The sequence below is a fragment of the Lytechinus pictus genome, chromosome 2, assembly GCF_037042905.1.
Source record: "Lytechinus pictus isolate F3 Inbred chromosome 2, Lp3.0, whole genome shotgun sequence".
Classification (NCBI taxonomy): domain Eukaryota; kingdom Metazoa; phylum Echinodermata; class Echinoidea; order Temnopleuroida; family Toxopneustidae; genus Lytechinus; species Lytechinus pictus.
The window spans coordinates 50,018,173-50,033,857 of NC_087246.1; the positions used below are offsets into that span (position 1 = coordinate 50,018,173).

A 15,685-nucleotide genomic window follows, 5' to 3' on the forward strand; every position below is an offset into this window, starting at 1 on the left:
GTAGCTAAGCGCTTCAGGAAAAGTAGGTCAGTCAGCGCAGCTTGTTTGATTCAGATTAAAAAAAGGATGAACTAAGAGTACAAGAACTAGATTATCAATATCTATTTCTATAACTTATTAAAGTAGGATATAAAACAAATAAACCAGGCCTTTATTTCGAAAGTATAGAGGGAATTATTCATCCTCGGTTGTAGTCCTGGCATAATCGCTATTTTTTCCCTCGGGCTTCGCCCCTCGGAAAAAATAGTAATGCCAGTCTAACCTTGAATAATTCCCACTGTACTTACTCAAAGCCTGGTATATTTGTATATATATATAGATTAGCGATTTCATCTCCAACATCCTGCTTTTCTATATTTTCTCTGTAATCATAAGATTATTACATTAAAGGACAAGTCCACCCTAACAAAAAGTGTATTTGAATAAAAAGAGAAATCAAAAAATTTCATCAAAATCGGATGTAAAATAAGAAAGTTATGACATTTTAAAATTTCGCTTAATAACAAAACAGTTTTAAGCACATCCTGGTCGGTATGCAAATGAGGAGACTGATGACATCATCCACTTGCTATTTCTTTTGTATTTTAGTATTTTTGAAATATGAAATATTCTAATTTTCTTCTCATTGTCAAGTTAAACAACGATTAATTCCTCCCTGAATATGTGGAATTAGCATTATTTAATACTATATGGATCAGTCAAAATGGTCCTTATTGGCGAATCTGTGAAAAAAATGAATTGTATAATTTAAACAATTAAAAAAAACAAAAGAAATAGTGAGGGACATCATCGACTGCCTCATTTGCATGCCACTGTGTTGTGCATATCACCGTTTTGTGAAATATAAGCAAAACTTTAAAAATGTCATGTCTATCTTATTTTACATCCGAATTTGATGAAATTTTCAGCGTTAAGCTAGTTTGATTCTTCTCTTCTTATTCAAATCAATATTTTTCTGGGGTGTACTTACCATGAAAAAAAACATACTATCACACACAAAAAACAAAGGAATGGCAAAGAAAGAAATAACACTGCAGTATAAAAAAATGCTCTATCTGCGTTTATTTTCATCTCTTAATATTACATATTTGCATGTCCATGAACATGTAATAAAGGACACATATTTACAAATGTACACATCCACTATACACAAAAGGATATAACAAGCAGGCCGACACACATTGCCATTATATTTGGTGTCATTCTTCCAACTGAAAACTAAACTTATGCAAAGATGTCAACATGAATACAAATGTGATTTTTTTATTCAACTAGGGCTACAAAAAGTATGTGAAATAATAAATAGTAAAAACATTCATCCTTTTCAATTTGTGCAGTTCATTATCATGAGAGGCCTTGTGGATCAACCAACTTACTTTTACCTAAAGCATGCATCGCAAATGAGAATTTCAAATAAAGAAATTTTGAACTGAATGAAGAATCCCAAGCCTAGGGAAAAATAAGGATCGATCCGTAGACCTACGAGTGTGATTTCAGGAAAACTGCACTGTTTGAATGAGGTTTGTAATCACTTTGAAATAGAAGCACATGTAATGTATTATGTTGAACTGATGTGGTCGACCAATCTCTAAAGATTAACATTAAGAAGCGACTCAAGAAGGGGTAAAATTAATACAGATGTGTTATGAAATGCACAAACTGGGAACGGACAACATAAATTGACTGATTTCAGTATCTTTCATGAAATAAAATGAAGAGAAAGGCAGATCGAGATGGGTGTCTGTTCGCTATAATAAAATCCAATATAGTTGATTTAACACGATTGTGGTCTGGGTAAGTTCAATTAGATGACAACATCCGGTCATGGGGGCAACATTCTCTGGAGAATTACATTTTTAGACGACGATTTGCATAGAGTCCTTCAGTTTTACAGGGGAGCGTATAAACTTATGTGTTTTTTTCTTCCAAACATGTTTTGGCTCTCTCGTAACCTACAAACCTTGTCTCAAACCTTCTTGCACTCTTCATAAGTCTGTAAAAACCCTGTGACTGCACATTTTTTCCCATTTTGAACCACATCTGTATTCACAAGTACGATTTACATTATAATAATGCACCCTTAAACTGACATGTAAAGTACGAGTCAGCATTTTTTTCCCAACAAATTTAGTAAACCCAAATACTTGACATGTCAGGAAAATGGAGTTCACAATGGGTAACTGGAAGACTTCCAACTTTCGACAAGTTGATTGTACAGTACATGACAGACGACTGCCAAAGAATTCAGTTTCATGCCAAATAATGGAACCTAACAAATCGTAAGTTACTTACAAACATTTCAATGTTGTATTAAGTAAAATCACCCACAAGGCTACATGTCAATCACAAATACTGGAAATCTCACAATTGTAAATGACACCACTTAAAACAAAAGGACTACTTTGTTAAGGAAAGGACAATCATTACTCCATCAGAAAATAAGTCTATATAGTGCATAGTAAATACATATACAATATACCGTTAACTTTGGCAGGAAAAAAAAAGAAGAAAAACATGAAATTACTTGCCATAACAAAAATAAACTACAACCAACATGATCAAAAAAGTTACTAATCTATGTATTTCTATTAATTGTAATGAATTTGATTTTGACTTTCAATTTCATATTTACTAGATAGTGCAATTATTCAATAAAGAAATAGACAGAAGGGATAGGACATATCTTGCAAACTGAAGCAAGTATTGTTGGCAAAGTAAGCAATGCTCCCTCCAAACTTAACGTTTGCCTTTTGGCAATCTGTAAAAAAATAAACAACCTACAATACCCCAAATACCAAAAAACATTAAATTATGGCTATATCATGGTTTGCTTAGATATAGGTATACCATTCCATATCTGATATTGATAATACAACGTCTATACATCATACTGTTGCTACAATTAAGTCTAAATTAATGCCAAAACATGAGCAAGGAGTGAATTAGTCAACATTATTCAACAAATTTTCATCAATCAATCAATTAAATTATAAAAAAAATCTATTCACTATATGAGCAAGCTCACTATTATACTATTATGAAACTGATAAAAACTCATCCCTAATGCAGTACCAGAAGATTCTACTTATTTTGAACAAAAATGAAACACAAGGAAAACTTGGGTGTTTCACAGAGTGAAAAGTGTGAAATATTCATAAACACTAAAGTATCGATGACGACAAGTAGTGCATGTCATTTGACTATTTTCTGACCAAAGCAGTTATGTATTGTGCAATAAGTGCAAGAGGAAATTTAAGAGCACTCTTTGTAAAACAATGCCCTAGGGTTGTTATTCATCACAGGGCCCTCACTTTTTTCTTTGGCGGCCAACCTGGCAACTCATAATAAACTATAGGTTGCCCGACTGGCAACCAAAGAACAAAATTAAGAGCCCTGTTAATTTCTTTGAAACGAACATGAACATGTTGTAAAGGAAGATTAGTAACAGGACAGGACAAAGAAAAAAAAAAATCTGATTCTTGTAACCACATAAATAGCCATTTTAATTTTGAAAGAATGATTATCAGGGCCCCGTCTTACAAAGAGTTACGAGTGATCCAATCAAGCGTAACTCTATGGAAATCCACCAATGTCATAATTTTTCTGCAGGAAATTTGCTAAATGTCAATAGTAAACAAAGGAGAACACACCAAATTGTCAAGAAATCAATGAATTTATGGATATACATTCATATCTAGAATTTTTTTGAACAAACATGCATTTTATATGTTGACTTTGCTGGCATTCCGTAGTTGCGATTGATTGGATCAATCGCAACTCTTTGTAAGATGGGCCCCAGTAGATATTGTTACAATCACATAAATCATCCTGATTGTTGAAGATCACCATGATCTAAACTCATCACAATTAGAAAACAAAAATCAATAAGAGAATAGGGACAGTTATCAACCTTGCAGTCATCCCCGCTGTACAAACACCATAGACATCATTGAACTCGCTCACATTCTAATCATCATCATCATCACCAACGTCCACATGTATTATTTCAAGTGATGCTCCCAGATCCTCCTTTCAATAAGTAACAGGAAGGAGGAAAACATCTCATCCTGTCATCCGCTCGAAAGTAAACACATAAATGAGTACCAGCTTTGACGGTACAGTACTAGATTGACTGTAAGGCATGGATTGGTCATCTGGACCAAAGTATAAAGAATATATATCTCTGTAGGAATATGAGTCTATCATGATTGTGATTCTGAGGAGGATGCCGAAGGCTTCTTCTTAGAGTTCTCTACAATCCAGGGGTGGGTTAGTACCTGTTCTAGCGGTAGTCTGTGGGCGGGGTTATGTTGGAGTAACTGGAAAGAGAGGAAAACATGGCGAACAGTTACCAATCTACTTTTTGAATATATTCATATATTTCATAATTTATTCATATAGGTAACTTTGTCGAAGTCAAATCATTTGGGACCATAGAAATCTGTTTGACTTTGATAGGAGAAATTTGACTTAACATATTTACCTTTATTTTCTTTTCTCTCTAAATGCACAGTCAACCTTAAATTGTCAAATTTTCCTTCAGTTCAATCTTTACCTTTGCTGGATTTTTAAGGTAAGCTCAATCTCTTCCAAGATGATGCTACATAATCAATCTCATCTTGGCCAAAATCACTATATTATATTTTTAAACAGGACCCTGTTGGTCCTAACCAATTCAAGACCAGTCCCGACAAAATATAGATCCAAGAGTATGTATAAACATAACATCAATAGAGATTGAAATTTAATGTGTTTTCACTACTTCGTCTATTGCCTACCTGCCAACCCCGACAGCTAAGATATAGGAAAAAAATTACTAAAAGATTTCTAGAAGAGGAACAATATAAAAATACTAAATCTTTTTAACAGAAATAGGAATATACACATTAAAATGGCAATTTCCCTACTTGAAAATAGGAATGTGGACTGACCAACTGACTTGTTTCCTGGTCTGAGCTTATTTGCATTTTATTCTCTTTGTAACCCTACTAAACCATGGTGGTAGACAGAGTTCCACTACTTTGACATTCGAACAAGGTATACTCATTTACTCACCTTTTTGATGAGATCTCTGGCACCAGCAGTTACATAATTTGGGAACTGATACTGAACCTATAACCAAGAAAGGGAAAACTAGAATGATCATATATTGATATCAGGAGACGATACATTATAATCATCAGGATCTAGTTGATTTGCTTTGCACACTGGCCAGTGGTTGAAGCAGTGGAGTCAACAAATACATCCATAAAACATCAAAACATATTTATTCCACATGCATTACTCACTCACTGCCTTGCATGTATAATTATTGACACATAATTTTGTGTCAAATCATTTACAATAAAAGTAATGCAAATTTGCGACTTCTACTCGTTTTTACAACTTGCATTTATGAATGAACACAGTAGAGTATACATGCATAGTAGCTGCACTATAGAAATAAACTTTTTGATATCAAACTGTATTAGAACCGTTTGTCGGTTGGCTACATACCCTTGTGATTCTACGGTAGGTCTCATTAGCGCCCTCTGCTTCAAAAGGAGGCTTTCCCACCAAGAATTCATAGCAGAGTACACCTAAACTCCACAGGTCTACCTTGTCGTCATGCATGCGTCCCTCGATCATCTCAGGGGGGAGGTAGTCCATTGTGCCACATAGGGTGTTTCGCCTGGATAAAGATCAATCAATTCAACTTAGGATCATGATGTAAATACCATGGAATTTATTAATGCAACATTATTCCTGCCCCCAATTTCTCTGAAACCAGGAATGCTGTTGAGGGTGGGACTAAGACAGAGCATTGATTCTGAAAATTGATAAGGATTATAAATAACATTAGATCGGCTTTGTTTGGATAAATGCACAGATTTACATTAGAGTTAGTAGTCATAGCATTCTTCGGTTTGACATACTAGCATATGATTCACACGTTTTCATTTAGGAGGGAATGGAAGGAGTTAGATTGTCTGAAACATACATTGTGATATAAGATTATGTGATTCTAAAAGCTTGGCTTACATATTAATTGAAGTTTCAAAGTAACAGAATTCCGATATCATTGTGACATCATGTTATCTTCAAGATATTTTATAAGCCTTTCAAGATTACCAAAGAAGAAGTTTACCTTGATGAAGGAGCATGAACAGACCAACCAAAGTCAGCGATCTTAAGATCACCTAGAAGACCTAGAAGAAGATTCTCTGGTTTGATGTCACGATGGATGACTTTCTTGGAATGACAGTAATTCAGGGCATCGGCTAGTTCACGAATATACTGTCGAGGGAAGAGCAAAAATGCATGTCATATACCATGTACTTTTTAAAGAGAAAAATTGTTCAAGCTTGTGAGGTAAAATGTAAAAAACAAACACATCCAACTGTAAAAAAAAACCTCAATGCAATAGCATTTTGCAATAATGAATAGTCTATGAAAAACATAACATGCAGAACTTGTGGCTTGACTAGTATATATGCAAATAAGTGAGTTCAAAGCTTGTAAGACCACTTTTTAATTCTATTTTTCATGGTGGACTTGTCCTGCAAGAATCTCTATAGAAATGAAAAAAAAAAAACATTTTGTGAAAATCTTTGTTTATATACTTACAGTTGCTGTTCTTTGCTCATCAAATCTCCCTACTTTCTGCAATTGCTTGTAAAGTTCTCCACGAGGAGCATATTCCAAAATTAAGTAAACTCTACTGTCATCATAGAAATAACCGAAGAGCCTGAGAATATTGGGATGCCTGATAATGGAAAAGGATAACAAAAGTATATGTTAATAAATGTATGCAAAAAAAAAAAAAAAAAAGAAAGATGTATGGGAAAAATAACATTTTTCAGATAACAAGCTCCAGTGATACGAGAAGTCGACCATCTAGTAAACACAAGGTCATAAATAATGAATGGGGCTTGTAAAATTGTGATATAGATCCTAACCAAATGATTGGTTGAAACCTATCACATGACCACATTCATTTATTAAATCTAACAGGTTAATTTGCTTTTGACTGGCAAAAATGATTATTACTATTGACCAGTCATGGTTTTGAGATGAAGATAGGATCCACATCCTTGTCTTATAAAACATAATACACATGTATCAATTTGCTACCGAGGGCAGTAGAATAAACACCTTTTTGACCAGGCTTGATGGAATTGTTCCAAAGGTACCCTATATATGTTTTAATTATTACTAATGTCCTTGATGTGTAGATAATCATGGATTTGAAATCATAATTGTCCGAAAATATTAGCAAAATATTAGCAAAAAAACAAAATTGGTGCACTTACATTACAACATAGTTTACAGAGCAAAAGGTAAAGTTGAGCAAATCAACAGTGTTCCAGCAGTACAAATCTGAGTGCTAAAAAACCATGCAGGGTCACAAAAATCATAACTTTCTTAATCAACAGAACATCTTGAATGATTTGCCCATGACTTTCCGAAAGATGTTGACAACTTTTTGACTTTTCTGGAAGTTATTGACAAATTTTCTTCAAAACTCCCTGTCCTTCGCCTCCGGAATAGGTATTTTCAAATGACACGAGCTCCAGATAATAATAATAACTGGCCTGTATGAACCTGGGGAGTGTTTCATCAACATTTTCATCCGACAAGTTGTCAGATCTGACATCTTTCTCTGATGTTGATTGGCTGAGAGGTACTGTTACTATGGTAACTGTCGGATAAAATGGGACTTGTCGGATAAAACGTCTGACAAGTCCTTTAATGAAACGCCCCCGATAAAGCTTCTAAAACCTACCTAAGATGAGACTGGATTTCAATCTCTCTCCTCAACTGATGTTCTACTTGAGCCTTCTGAAGCTGAGACTTAAAGAGCACCTTGAGGGCCACGATATATTTGGTCTGTTTCTCACGTGCCAGGTAAACACTCCCGAACTTGCCCTTGCCCAACGGACGGCCGATGTCAAAGTCTTTCAACTTCCACGATTTCCTGTATAAATATGAATTGTGAAAATAAATGGTAACTGCAATTAGAGAAGAGACAATGACTCAAAACCTGAAAACGTGAAATATCTCTATTCACTAGGATATTTATTATAATGGCAAAAAATAAACATATAATCAAAAGAATGTTAAACAAACATACTGTATTATATAGCAAAATTTGGTGATTTAATCTTGCATGACTGATCATTTATGAAATCATTAGGGTCAGTCATAGTTCTTGTTCTTGGAATTTTGTGGGATAGGATCTAGCATACATATATGAGTGTAAACCATTGCACAACTAAGATTCAGGACATGAATGTTCCTGAATTCTTGCATATGGAATAAACAAGTATTCTGATAGTTCATCATGCATTGTGTTTCAAAGTGTTAACATGGCTTACAATTAAAACTGTTCTTACTTCTGTTCATTGGGGTTTTCATCTTGTTTTCTGGTTTGCCCATGTCCACTCTCAGCTGGTTTGACAGGCTGTGTTCTGGCCTGGGCTGTTGTACCTCTGTTCAGAGAAGCAACCTGATAATAAAAGACAAGATTTTAACAGTTAATTTAAAATGTTCACCCTGTGGATTGCATAAATTTATGCAAAAGTTATTCAAAGAACAATTTCTAACGGACTCAATTTCAAAGTTCAATGTAAAACTCAATACTTCAAGTGGGTTAAAAAAAAGGTATACCATATGTTACCAAGTTTAATATAAAAGAGTAAATAGGCAGGAACATGGACAGGAAATTCACATACAAAATTCCTAATATTGGTAGCTACAGCTGATAAAAAAATACCTTTTCATTCAACATGACCAATACCATACAATTCTTGTTTACTGGGAGAATTTACTCAAACTTTGCCTATTTATTTTCTTACATACTTATGGGCACAACTAACATTATTTTTCCTAATTTCAGGTTGGACATTTCACCATAATAATAAATATTCTCAGAGCTGGATGGCTGTACATGTATGAAAGCTGATGAAAATATAAAATTTGAAGTGAGCAATTTAGGGCTAAATTCTACACTCACATTGAAGTAGAGTAATGATATCAATTCTATGAAAAGATACATAGGAAAAAATAATTGTGTAGTGTAACAACCCACAATTTGTAATTTCATTTGCAAGCGAAAAAAAAATCTTTTAGAAATTTGCATGGTAAATATTTAAATATTACAATTTTTTACTCATTATTTGATTTTTTTTTAATAAGAAGCTTGAGAGGTGGAAGGTGATTGATGATAGGAAGGGGACAGAAGAAGGGTCCATATGGAGTGTGGCAACAGGAGAGGACTGGGTAGGAGGTAGGAGGCCAGTTCTCTGATTATCTCCTTAACTCACATAGGAATTTTTAACAGTTGTGGCCTGAACAGTCACAGTCTGGGACTGGGACTGATAGACCGGCGGATGACCGACCGATGACCTAACGGCCTTAGTGGGTGTGGTTCTTACGTTTGAGCCGTTTGGCTTGAGGATCCGCTTTGGTCCTGCGTTGGCCCTTGGTACACTAACGGGTGTCATGTGTGCCTGATGGAGAGATAGAAATTTGACAACATGAATGAAAAGATAAAATTCCAAACAGAATTATACAAATTCATATATTAATTACTATGGAAAAAATAAAGGTTTAATTTAAATCTTGGTATAAATCCCAATGTAAATGGAAATTCAAATTCTAAACAGTAGTGACTTAATTTATAGGCACATTTGACTTAGTTTTCTTTAACATTTTAGCATGATTGATTGAGTCTACATGAAACATACATGTAAGAATGTTACACTACAATTAAAAAAAAAAGAAAAAAAGAAATGGATTCCAATAATTTGGCAGAGACTAAAGACTAAAAACATACCCTAAATTAAACCGGACTTTAGTGTATTGCCCAACGTGTTGGTGTGTCATACTCATACTGTGATGATTCGTGTGCATAAAAAGTCAGTCACAAAGACACAAACTTAATCTTATCACTTAGCTTGCATTCAATAAGAAATCAAGTATGTGCACATGATTGCACTTCAAATTTTATGTAACTATAACCATAAGGAGTGCTTTTATTGGTTGAGACATGTACATGTACTAAGAACAACATCTTGAAACAAAATAAAATTAAAAACATTTTTTTGTCTTCAAATTTACAAGAAGCTGGGGGGAAAATGGTAAACAAACCTTTGATGGCATGTGGGCTTGAGAAGAATTTTCTTTGCCATATTCTGAAGTCATCTGTGTTAATAAAATAATGAAAGACGTGTGTGTTATTGGTAAGAATGGTTTGGAAATGTCTCCATATAGGCTGCCATGGGTACCTTTGAGGTTGGGGTACCAAAAACACCCCAAATTAAAGAGAAAAAAAGAAAAGAAATCATACACCCACCTTGGATGAAGGTCTAACGGACTGCATGAATCCTTACATCAAGGCAGTAGCCAGACCCTCAATAAAGGGGGGGAAAATGGCTGTGACCTGTGTTCGTTCACTCACTTTCAAAATTGCAAAGAAAACTGTCCGATAGATATACCAAGGGCACATGCGCAATATAGACTCTGTCAAATTCACGCATGCGCCCTCGGTATATTGATCGGACAGTTTTGTTTGTAATTTTGAAAGTGAGTAAACTGATGCGGCCTTTTTTGAGGGTCTGACTCCTGCCTTGATGTCAGGATTCATGCAGTCCATTGGCATTAGCCCTTCATCCATAGAATTGAGGTGGATGCATGATTTCTTTTTTTCCCCTTTAATTTTGAGTGTTTTTGGTCCCCCAACGTCGAAGGTACCCATCTTAGTTGTTAACTGTGGCAGCCTATGGCTATCTTCTGGGCTCATGCAGGCCTGCTCTGGGTTAAATTAGTATAAGTTTTCATGTGAATATAAAGATTTTTATCAATCATATGAGATTTTCTCAATGATCCTGAGCTGTTAATACATGTATTTCTAAATCAAGCAAATGTGATTTGATCTGATGTTGACATGCCCAATCATAAGTCAAGTGGAGCACAGTCGATATTGGAACCAAAAAGAGGTGTTTTTTTTAAAGAATAATATCTTCCATTTTGGAATTTTGTCATTTGGTATTAAATCTGAGAGACAGATTTCGGTCCTAATGCAATGTAGGCCGACTTCGAGCAAATTTCCCCATCAGAAATTGTTCACAAATGTCATGGCTAGTCACTCAGTCAAATTTCAAGGTCAATAAACAATAGGCCTATATCTAGTTATCTACCGCTTTTCCAAATGTCGTGACCGGGAACCACTGTATTTCAGCTCATATCTCGACGTTATCGTTCAATTCTCAGTCAGACATCGCTTCACTTCATTTTGGGTAATTTTGATATGGATGAAGTTAGCGACCAAAAGATTTGTCCGTGGCAGCTCACAAGGCTGAAGCCAAGCGAAGTCTGACTGAGAATTTGAACGATGACGTCGACATCGAAGGCGAAATACGGCCGTTTCCAATCGCGATATGCAGAAAAAACGGAGGGCATATTGACCTTGAGACATGTGTTTGTGAGATGTGATTGGACAATAAAAAACAAAAGAAATAGAATTACTCAATTAGTGAGCATGGTGAGTGAGTGACATCATCGACTCTCAGTCTCATTTATCACTGAATTGAGCATAGAACTGTTTTGTGAAAAATAAGCGAAACTTTCAAATGTCGTAACTTTCTTATTTTAGTTTTTTCATCCGTTTTTTTTAATGAAGTTTTCGGCGTTATTATTCATGTTTGATTTTCTCTATTTATTTAAATTAACTTTTTTATTGGGTGAACTTGACCTTTAAGATCAACACTTATTACAAAATATAAGCACCACTGGCACAGTCTGAGTCAATCATAAGCATGTCCAACATAACAACAAACCAACGGCATATTAAATACATGGCAATGTCTTTCTCTAATTAAAGACTCTATATCGCAATTCGCATCGCAGGGCATGCACTATAGCGGACCCGTACCGGCAGTGCAGTGCAGCGCGGCGATGCAATCTCACACAACTTCACAAGTGCAACTACACTAAATTCAATCAAGACTCAACCACATAAAACACGTCTGTTTCTCGACTAATAACAATAATTTACCTCGGAAATGACGAACTGTGATATTGGCTAACAGAATGATGAACTTCACTTGAAAAAAGCCCTATAATATTGCAAATGATGAATATCTTGATAGGGATTTTCGCGGAAAACTCGATCACACAGCTCAATGACAACAATGCGGCTGGTTGGTTTCCTTTTAAATTTCAAGCCAAAATCGCGCAACGCCATTGGCTGACACCGCTTCATGACGTTTTTAGGGACTAGGTGCTACACAAGGCCTGATTAGATTTTTTTTAGTTGAAATAACATTTTTTAAACAATGTTTTTCGGAATTTCGGCATTACTCCTATGTGTTTTGATCGCATGCTCAATTAAATAGGGGGGAAATAAGCCCGCTCCTCGATCCCGCCGCCTCCTCCTAGCTTCTTCTCCTCCTCCCAGTGGCGTAACAGGCGGGGGTGGCAGGGGGGAAATTAAGCTGCCCCTGGCGGATATCACCGGGAAAATTAAAAAAACGGGAAAAAGGGAAAAGGGAGAAAGAGAGAAGGGGAACGGGAAAAGAAAGAGAGAGAGAAAAAAAGAGGAAAGAGAAAAAAGGAAAGCGGGAAAAGCCGGAAGAACATTTGAGAAAGAACAAAATATCCCGAATTAGCATGATTAGCAAGAGGGTGATATGAAATAAAAAGATATGACTCAATGGCATAGGCAAGAATTAATGGCTGGGAAATTGGAGAAAGAGGCAAAAGGAAACGGGAAATGAAGGAAGAGCCAAAAGCTAATTGAAAATCAGAATATGAAGAAAAGGGACATGAAAAAAAAGAAAGAACTTAATAACACGACCGGGCTGCCGAGGATTGAAAAATATAAAGAACGGGAAGAAACTAGGATGCAATAATGGTAGCTCGCTGGCTACTTTTTAAAAACAAATTTTACCACATTAATATTTTGCTATGTTGTCCTGCTTCAAAATATTTCGTATATTTTCCGCAATTGCTTTGAAGTAATGTGGTGTATGTACCCGCGTTTGATAAAAAATTGCCATCTGCAATGTCATGAGGTTCAGGGGGCTCCGCAGTGACGGCACCGAGCGGGAGGCACGTGGGCATTTACCCCCAGTGAGTTAATGAGTTGGCCCCCACTTGCCCCCCTCCCGAAAAAAAAGAAAGTTGTATAGTAAATGTTGTCCTAAGCAACCTATTAAAGCTGCAAAGTGCTCGAAACAGCTTTTTCGTTCTTTAAATTTTGAAAATTTCCCATCCATTCCCTGTTAGCTCCCAACAATCATGTCAACACAATTCTTTCAGGTCATCATTATATAAAATTCAAAATTTCGCTCGCGCTTGCAGTAACTGTTGACTGAGATAAGTAAATTATCTGTTCACATGGGGCATAAAAATCCAGTGTTCAAGTCAATATAATGCTTCTCGGAATTAAAGTTTTCATTATTCGTTTTAAGCGAGATACACATCCTGCGTATCATAAGTTTCATTTATAAATCAAAAGTTTTCGGCTCGTGCTACGCGCTCGCAGCAATAATTGTTTAGTTAGATAGCCATCCGATTCATGATAAAAAAAAGTGCTTAGAACGTCGAGAGTATCATCTCATCAGGATATAAAAAACTTCAGCTCGCGCTTCGCGCTCGCATTATTCATTATTTTGGTGAGAGTCATGATCCAGTGCAAGCATAGTCATTCACAGGTCCCTCTTCAAGTCAGTATAGTGCATTCCTACATTGAAAAAAATAGCTCACGCTTAATTCTCGCTCGATTTCGTGAAATAGGCAAAAAAATTGTGTTGCCCCCCCATGTTTTTTTGCCTCCCTTTAGGTTAAAATTCCTGGTGCCACCTCTGCCCCGGACCCAATCCGCATAGCACTGGCCCCCAAAAGTTAAACAAAAAAGAAAAGATGAAAGGAAAGGGAAGATGTAAATTATGATGTTATTTTCTGAATACCTTTTCAAAATCAATCTCAAAGTTAGATTCTCATGAAAAGGTGATTTTTTTTCTCGCTCGCTTCGTTCACTCGGGGCTTATATATTAAGCAACTTTTTGCCGCGCGCGCCATGCTGTGCCCCCTCTTTTTGTACTTAATATCACGCATTAAACTCTAATGCTCTGGCACAATCGCAAAAAATCCTGTTCATAATTATATACCATGATATGACCGGGAAATTTTTGGCTCTTGCCCCCCCCCCCCCCACCCCACCGACCCCTGTTACGCCCCTGTCCAAGATCTGAGCAGGGACATTATCCTGATCTATCCAGGCTTATCAAATGATAAACTTTGGCATGTTCAGAAGGGTGAGGAACATAAAAAATATACATTTTTATGATTGATAGGGAATAATGCACCAATTTGAAAGAAAATATAGATAAGTGATTAGTACATTAAGATGAACATTGAATGGCAAACTACAAGTGTGTTGCACTATGCGAAAGTGAACAGTAGCATTGGAAATTGACTTTTGTTTTCATTAATAAAGGTATAAAACTTGACCTCAAAACAATTATTTTAAAAAAGTAATGCAAACAAGAATGCAATACTGTTGGAATTCGGCATGGAACAGAGTCGACCTGTTCTCTCTATCATTATGCATTCTCCATTATCAGACTTGAGTACTGTTGTTGCCCTTCTGAATATTATTTATGAGCCTGGTTAGATCAAAAAGTAAATTTCCCAGGTCAGATCAGGGAAATCCCTCATCAGATTCTGAATGATCAAAGTTGGTTGATATGCTTGGACGATGCAGAACGCACAGTGGTATCAGTGCTGCATGTATATGGAAAATTAAAATGGGCTGAAAAGCACCACTGTTATGATGTGTATTCAAAACCGCTGAAGCAAGACCAATTAAATTGTTATTGAAGTTAGGATATTAAATGGGCTTTCTAGTTCCACATCTTTAAATGAGAATTATTTTTAATTTTGGAATTAATAAAGCCGTATATCAGAGGGACATTTCCGGGGACGCGCTGTATATATACGCATCTTGATCAGGATCACAAACATTGCCCAGAATGTTCAATTTTCAGGACAAAATCATACATGAAATTTCCAAAAATTATAAATAGGGCTTATGAGATTCTTGTATATTTATGTTGTTTTATAAGAATAAAGCTAAAAGGTGATTATATAGTACCTCCTCCTTCAAATAAAGAAACAAATTAACTTTGAGTGGCCGATGGGGGAAAATATGGGAGAAAAAATTCGCCCCCTATATATCTGCCTATTGGCGAAGGCTGCATGGATCCGTCCCTGTTCTTCTCCTTCTCCTCCGGCCTTCTTCTTCTTTCTTCTTCTTCTTAATTCTTCTTCTTCCTCCGAAGTCTTCTTCTTCTTCTTCCTTCTTCTTCTTCTTCGATCTACTTCTTCTTCGTCGTCTTCTCCTTCTTCTTCCTCTTACACCAGGCGGAGGTCTGTACGTACTTGAGGAGATGAAGATGAATTAGAGTCTACATGACAAAATTATAGTATTTTCATCAGGGGCGTCAAAAGAACATTTGGGGGCGGGTCAACACACAAATATTTTGCCAATTTCTCAACTCGAGCAAGAAGCGCGATGTATTATTTTTTTTAATGTAGACCCTATACTGATTTAAAAAAGAGACCTGTTAAGGACCAGCTGTTTGCATTGGGCCATGGAGATGATATCTCACCAAATAAATAATGCGAGCACGAAGCGCGA

General features: G+C 36.0%; 1 protein-coding gene across 4 annotated transcripts; it reads right to left on the reverse strand.

Moving 5' to 3' along the window:
* Positions 1–1,032: 1,032 nt before the first annotated feature.
* Positions 1,033–12,234, reverse strand: LOC129254083 (aurora kinase C-like). 4 transcript variants are annotated; one of them, XR_010292645.1, is made up of 11 exons: positions 12,038–12,234; positions 10,132–10,185; positions 9,417–9,491; positions 8,376–8,488; positions 7,766–7,957; positions 6,607–6,745; positions 6,128–6,276; positions 5,497–5,671; positions 5,056–5,112; positions 1,961–4,319; positions 1,033–1,907 (listed from the first exon to the last, which is right to left on the reverse strand). XR_010292645.1 is itself a non-coding variant. In XM_054892541.2 (10 exons), the coding sequence occupies exons 2-10, from the start codon at positions 10,183–10,185 to the stop codon at positions 4,203–4,205; spliced, it is 1,071 nt and encodes a 356-aa protein (XP_054748516.1). In that variant the 5' UTR covers positions 12,038–12,234; the 3' UTR covers positions 1,033–4,202. The 4 variants fall into 4 exon arrangements, 2 of the variants coding, with proteins under 2 accessions (XP_054748516.1, XP_054748515.1); XR_010292644.1 differs by having other exon boundaries at positions 9,306–9,491; positions 12,038–12,203; XM_054892541.2 differs by having other exon boundaries at positions 1,033–4,319.
* Positions 12,235–15,685: the final 3,451 nt, after the last annotated feature.

Bases quoted from the DNA above. Each gene is read 5' to 3' on its own strand.
- LOC129254083 (XM_054892540.2), bottom strand. From the start codon at position 10,185: ATGACTTCAGAATATGGCAAAGAAAATTCTTCTCAAGCCCACATGCCA. The intron at 8,489-9,305 runs GTGAGTTAAGGA...TTTTATTATCAG, and splicing joins CAACTGTTAAAAATTCCTAT to GTTGCTTCTCTGAACAGAGG. The intron at 6,277-6,606 runs GTAAGTATATAA...TTCCCTCGACAG, and splicing joins ATGAGCAAAGAACAGCAACT to TATATTCGTGAACTAGCCGA.